Here is a 7244-nt window from a genome sequence, read left to right as displayed (position 1 = left end):
CCCCGACTGGATCAGTCACACAACACTTAGAGCTGTAGCACACAAACGGGGAGATCTATGATGATGACACTTGGCGTTATGAATAAAGAAAAAAATGACAGAAGTTCATGAAAAGAAAAAAAGTAGGTGATATTATTTGGTTTATTCTTTCATGGAAAAATAACAATTTATCTGGAGAAATAAGGGTAATAAATATATATTTTGTCTGCCTAATCAGTGATGCCTTGAACATGTTTTCAAAGGTCCACTTGAATAAATAACATAATGAATACTATAATAAATACAGGTGGAGAACAGAGTCTTCCCTTTTTGCAAGATGACTGGAAAGATAACCTACATTTCATTATGGTGATATTAGCGATTGTATATACTTCAAAAAAAGGATGTGAAAACATTCAATAGAGTTAACTCAGTAACATATATAATAATTGCACTGGTCAGTGAAGTTTTGGTGTGTGTTGTAATACACAGAAACACTACTCCTCCACCAACACATATACATAGACAAACATATATCCACCACCACATTTTAGGCAAACACTTAGACAAATACACACACACACACACACACACACACACACACACACACCCACACACACACACACACACACACACACACACACACACACACACACACACACACAAAATGGCCCTTATCATATTTGGCTGGAAAATGAATGAACACAAACTCATCTTTTTAAACATTAGAATGGCTTGGTTTGCTTTAGATAATTACATTTTCACTGATAGAAGCAATATAATAATAATAATAATAATAATAATAATAATAATAATAATAATTGTGCACACACACTTGTGCTAAAAAGGATTATTAGTACTGGTATGATTACTGGCAACATGTGTCATCTCTAAATTATGTCAATTAATCATTAGGCTGCCATGTAAGCATTACTCTGCTTGATCTAAATTTCTGTTTTCAGTTTGTCTTCCATTGAGTGAGCATAATACTTACCTGTTATTGGTAAATTAGTGGTGTAGTTGCATGTAGGCTGTGTTTAATGTGAATATGATGTATATGAGGTCATTTCAGGATGTGCCCTTGGTCAGAGGAGCCAGTTGTGCTTGTTTGTTCGCTTGAACCTGTTTCATCAGTTGTTCTCACGTTGCCATTCATGTCAACATTGTGCGTTTTGTGATTCAGACCTGGACCTCTGTGTCATTCAGTGTAGGCAACATCAGAATATAAAGAACATTATCTCTACAGATAATGAACATTATCTTTTTCTTTGAAAAAAATCATGTTTTTCTATTTCCCTTTTCATTGTTTTCTTTGTTATTTCTTTAGTTTTATTTCTTATTTTTGGAAGCTCGGGGAGTCAAAATGTTTGAACCTTTCGAGCATTAACAATGAAATTGGAGAGAACATCCTAGAGTAGGATTAGATGGCACCACCCTGGGCCTCTGATCCTCCACAGAGCTGCTGGACTCTAATACGTTACTGCATGTGCAGACAGCTCGGGGGAAGCAACTGCAGTGTGTCCTCTGTAGGACTACTAGGTCTGTCCTGTCCTGCTGGGTCTGCGCTCATGTTCTAGCCCTAATTACACTCATTGCAGTAAGAACATTTACCTCAGAAGCTCCTTGTAAAAGATGGTGAATCATTGCCATGCATAATCTACAATGCTGCCAGTTATCTGAATTCTAATACAGTCATCCTGTAACCATGGTAGGATGTCAAACTGTCCTGCATTATATGCACTTTGATTAAAGCCTCAGTGCAAAGGCTCGGATTTTATACCACCAATAGGATCAACTGTCAAAAGAGCAACTGTCACTTTTGTAAGTAGCTGAGGCTGGGATGCTGAAGTGCGCTCTTCTAGGGCTCTTCTAGGGTTCTTCTAGGGTTCTTTTGCAACCCCTTGTGTCCACACCATGTTGACGGAGGTCCGGACGGAGCTTTGCTCCCAGAGCCGGATGCTGTTCCCAGTCAGGTCTGCCTGGCGCTTGGTGATGAGGTAGATCTTGCGGAGGACGGCACGGCGGAGCAGAATGTAGACCCACGGGTCGAGGATCTGGTTCCAGGAGGCCAAACGGACACCCGTGACCATCAGGGTCCTGTAAGTCGCCAGGTTGTCTCCAACAGAACCTTTATACGAGTGTATTACAGACATGAGTCCAAAGATCTAAGGATGACATAAAGGGAGGTGAGTGTTTTTCCAACTATGGTTGCTGCAGTACAACTGCATTGAAAGTGTGCTTAGAAATACCACTCACAAACTTTAACTTAATTATCATAAAACTATTAACTGTTAACTATTTGGTGGCCTACAAACACGAGAAACTCTCAGACTCACCAGCAGAGGGCTCCAACAGATACAGGACGTGATCATGATGCCCACTAGCTGCACTACCATCTCGATGTCGTGAGACTTGGCAGACTGACGTCTGCACGGCCGCCTGCGCATCCTTCCCATGAGCAGCGTGAGTCCGCTGACGGTGTTACAGAGCAGAGCCACGGCCAGCGAGACGAGCCCCAGCCCGGAGAACACCAGCACGAAGGCCACGTCTGCACTGCCCGTGTCCTCCATCACCTGGATGAAGCACCAGGTGCCAGGGTACTGATAGCTGTACGAGCCCAGCTGGAAGCAGGGCAGCAGGGCCACACACAACGCCGCCAGCCAGATGAAGGAGAGAGACACCTTAGTCCGTGTGGTGCTGACCAGGGAGGTGTGGAGCAACGGCTTTGTCACGCCCAGACATCTCTCCGCAGCCATGGCACACCCGAGGAAGAGCGGGCAGAGGCCAAAGAACACCATGCTGCCACCCAGGAACTGGCATAGCGCATCGGCCCTGGCGTATTGCGAGGAGGGCACACCTCCGGACAGGTAGAGCTTGAGAACGATTGCGCCGGGGATGACGTGACCCAGGAAGTCCGTTACCACCAGGGAGCTGGCGAAGAGCAGGAAGGTGGCTTTGGATCGGCGCCGTAGGTGAGCGTACGATGTGACCAGGATCACCAGGGCTGCAGTGTTGGATAGAATGCCCAGGGTCATCGAGAGCACCGCAGATATTGGCTCGCTATCCAAACTGCCATTGTCGCTGGTGGCTAGGGTCACCTGACCCTGGCTAAAATTGGAGAGTGTGCTGTTTGACACAACAGCGGTAGAATTGCTGTCGTGTGAGCCTAACTCCATGATGCTGGGAGGTGCCGGCTTCCCATATCTGAGCAGGGTGGCTGAGGAGAGACACAGCATGTTCATAGATCAACTCAGAGTTTGAACATTTAAAGAGGACTAATATGTAGGTGATTATCTTTTAATAAATAAAACTCTTTTTATTTTAATAAATAAAAATGAATGACAAAAGATCGTTGTATGTTCTAACCTTTGAACCTTGAACTACCAGGATACTGAACACAGATCTTTGTGTAAATAATAAATAAAATAAGTAAATTTTACACAAAGTCACATTTACTTGCGTGACTTACTTGTTATAATGAGCTCAGGAATTATGAGATAAGTTTTAGCAGTAGCTTTATTATGAAGGGGTTTCTATTCCAAATGAATTTCCAACGAACCTAGTATTGCGAGTTAATCGCCATGAATATATTAGATATGTAATGCGTCTCTGCTGCGCTGCGCAGATGGGTGAGGTTTCTGGGCAAGTCCCGACGGCCACTGAACCGTTTACAAACATTCCGTAACGTTCATTCACCTGGTTTAAACCCATGATATTTGCTTTGTTTTCATTATTGTGATTAATTCGCACCTCAAGATATTCTCGACCAGGCACATTTACTAATCTGACCAACACTTAATGGATTTTTATAATTAATAAAGAATAACTTGGTATTCAGCCATACATGGACAGGCTGCAACAATGCCCATCTACTGTAAGACAGACATGCCACGGCCTATAACAATTTTTAGTACTCAACATTGCTACTTCTTAAAAAAAAGCAAATAGTGAGGAATCTTTGGTAGTGACATGAACATTTCAACACTGAATAAAAAAAGGGCTTTAACACTATTTTGGCACCAGATTACATACTGAACATGTTTTACAACATAGACAATAATGACCCCAGGTATGTAATACGTTTAGGCTTATGGCATTTGCATTCGTTCAAAATGTAACGAAATCTGACATGTTGAAATATTAAGTGCTACTGAAATATTTCCAGACAAAAAAATACAAAAATTAAAAATACAGGCCTAACAACATACCATTTTGTAGCCAGTGTTATTCCTGAATTGCAAAGCAGGAAAATATATATACATATTCCACGGAGCCTTCACAGAAGTCCAAAGCAAGACAAGTTAATTCCAGATGAATCTGAGATAATCCGCAACATTTTGTCAGAATGTAACCATAACACTGAAATAACCCAAATGTATGCAGAAGTTTTACAAACTGAAAACGGAGACGTATCTACAGTGCACCGCTCGTGCAGCCGCAGGCAGCCTGCTGCCGTCCCATTACACTGCACTAGTCTACTGTCAATATCACTCCTCCCACACGGACCTTTTGGCAGATCGAGTGAGAGTTAAGCTACACTCTGCTCATTAAGTAAAATTTAACTGCAGACTTCGTGAATTGCCCAGGAATCCCCTTTGAGAAATCTGAGGAAATCGTTCGCCGGTTGTGCTTTATCAAATAATCAGTCATTTGCTGCATTCTCCAAGAACTCAAGGGCAGAATCTGGAGCCGGTGGGCGTAGTCGGACCGCGTCCATGTCCCGCTTAGTGTTTTCATTGGTGTCAGATCATCGCGTTTCTATTGATCTTAGATTCTCAAGAGCCGCTTGTCTTTAGTTTTTCCTCTACGATAACGTCACCACTACTAGTATTACACATAAGAGGTCACTACTTAGTTAAAGCAGAGAGAGTCACCTTCAGTACAATATTTGGCTGAAATATAAACTTCAAATGCTTATAAATCGTGGCCCTGGCAATTTTTTCCAACTTCAAACCATTTTCCACCAGATAAAAACGAACAGATAAAAAAAATTCTGTGCTGAAAACGCATAGAGTGTAGGTCAAAATCACTATAACAAATGTTAACTGATAACTGTTTTATAACTGAATATTACAGGGAAATAAGCTAGAATTTAAAGAAAAAATTTTGACATAAACATTATTTTTTTAACATTTGAACGGTGATAATTATGTTAGTAAGACGTTTGTAAATTATATTGTTTAACATTTTGCTTAATCAATACCATGATCTAGAAGGCAGGGCACACCACATGGCCAACACACACTCACACCATGAGTGATCAATCAACCTACCACACATGTCTTTGGAAACCAGAGTATCCAGAGAACATGCAAACTTCACACAGATCGGCCCAAGAATCAAACCCAGACTGCCTTGCTCTGAGGCGACAGTGCTAATGACCACACCACCACCATGCCACACCCACCTATCTATCTATCTATCTATCTATCTATCTATCTATCTATCTATCTATCTATCTATCTATCTATCTATCTATCTATCTATCTGTCCGTCCGTCCGTCCGTCCGTCTGTCAGTCACGGGTGATCTTTTTTTCCTTGGGAGATTTACCACACAATTACCACAGGAACCACTGCCTTCACATTGCTGGATGTGGTACCAAAAGTCAGGGATTCAAATCGTGACCAGGGTGTCTCCAGTGTGGTCTCTCTGCCTAGGTCTTTCATGTTACCCATACCTTGCTAACAATGAGCACACAAAATGTTTCATTGGTTGCTGAGGGAGCAAGACAACCTGATGAAAGATCTGTACTATTGGAACAAATACTAATAGATGAGAGTGGAGATCAGAGGCCCATGGGAATGCTACTACACAAGCCACCCAGTGTGAAAGGGAGTATGCAGAAGACGTGGGAACTATGGATATATACAGAGAGACAAAGTGGTAAAAATTGCAGTGAAGTATGCAAGTTTTCCAGAGAAACAGGATGCTTTAGACAAAGGTGCTAAAACAAACAAAAAATACCACTTTTGAAGTGTTTCCTCCTACTACTAATTCAGAAGCACTTTGCTTTCCCAGCAGAATGACCTTTGCCCAAAATGTCCTGTTTCTCTGGGAACCTCATACTTCAGTACAGAATGTCTAGAGAAACAGCATGTAATGGGAAAGGTCTGCAAGGTATACATGACCCAAATGTTTTTTATTACATTTAATTTTATTTTTAAATTATTCGTATTATGTATTTCATAAAGATATCTAAAATTGTAACAAATGAAATATGTTAGGCATTCAATAACATCTTAACATCTACTATTTACTGTAAGTTCAACACAGAAAAGAAAGAATTGAAGGTTACTCTGGTATGTAGATTACTGTAAATAAGTCAATATAGATATTGATCATGACTGCTGTAAAGCACTTGAAGATTAGGTTGTTGGGAAATGTGCAGAGGATCCGGAATATAATATGTGTAAATGTAAAAAAAAGTGTAAATGTGCCATATTTTGTCAATTGTGATTTTTCACCACAATCAAAATTTGCCCTCCGCTTTTTATCCATCTGTGCAGTTAGAACACACACACACTGATTGCTAGGGGGCTGTGGATCACACGTGCCTAGAGCGGTGGGCAGCCCTAGCTTGGCGCCTGGGGAGCAGTTGGGGTTAGGTGCCTTGATCAAGAGCCCCTCAGTCATGGCCTCAGGTCTGGGAATCGAACCCATGACCCTCCGGTCACAAGACCAGTTTCCTATCACCAGGCCATGACTGCCCTGTATATATACAATACACAAATAAAATCAAGTCATAGTGAGATTCCACTAAGGTTGAAAAAGCATAAAGAGAAAGAGAAAGAGAAATATTTAACTGTTTATTTTTGTCAACACAATCAATTCACATCCAATCAAATAGCTAAAATGATCAAATTGCATAAATAAAACGGAGTGTCTATTTGCACCCGGGTACAAGTAGCATTTGCCACACAGCGAGGCTATTTTCACCCCTTAATTAAAAAAAAAAAAAAAGCGAACCCATCTGCGCATGTCTACCAATGAATGCGCGGGAGCGAAAAGGCGCAAATTCAAAGGAACCGAAACGGAGACAGTAGGAAACGGTAAGCAGAATTTGGTTAATAGTTATGTATAAAAGGTCCATCACTCAATTTAACTTTACATTTTAAGATATATATTTAAGAAATAGTGTGAGAATTATTATCCAACGAACACTGATATATTTTTGAGCTAATAGGAGCATAATAGTGGCGAACGTAAAGTGTTACCGGGTGGGGGGTGTAAAATGGACACAGCGAGAAAAAAAAGACAGATTTC

At 41.2% G+C, this 7244-nt stretch overlaps 1 protein-coding gene across 1 annotated transcript; it reads right to left on the bottom strand.

Moving 5' to 3' along the window:
• Positions 1 to 6: 6 nt before the first annotated feature.
• ptger1a (prostaglandin E receptor 1a (subtype EP1)) lies at positions 7 to 4614 on the bottom strand. The gene is made up of 3 exons (XM_077015318.1): positions 4188 to 4614; positions 2316 to 3196; positions 7 to 2144 (listed from the first exon to the last, which is right to left on the bottom strand). Exons 2-3 carry the CDS (start codon positions 3153 to 3155, stop codon positions 1860 to 1862), a joined length of 1125 nt encoding a protein of 374 aa, XP_076871433.1. The 5' UTR covers positions 3156 to 3196; positions 4188 to 4614; the 3' UTR covers positions 7 to 1859.
• Between the last annotated feature and the right edge of the window lie 2630 nt (positions 4615 to 7244).

Source organism: Brachyhypopomus gauderio, chromosome 8, assembly GCF_052324685.1.
Source record: "Brachyhypopomus gauderio isolate BG-103 chromosome 8, BGAUD_0.2, whole genome shotgun sequence".
NCBI classification, from domain to species: Eukaryota; Metazoa; Chordata; class Actinopteri; order Gymnotiformes; family Hypopomidae; genus Brachyhypopomus; species Brachyhypopomus gauderio.
This window is presented reverse-complemented; position numbering and strand designations above follow the sequence as displayed.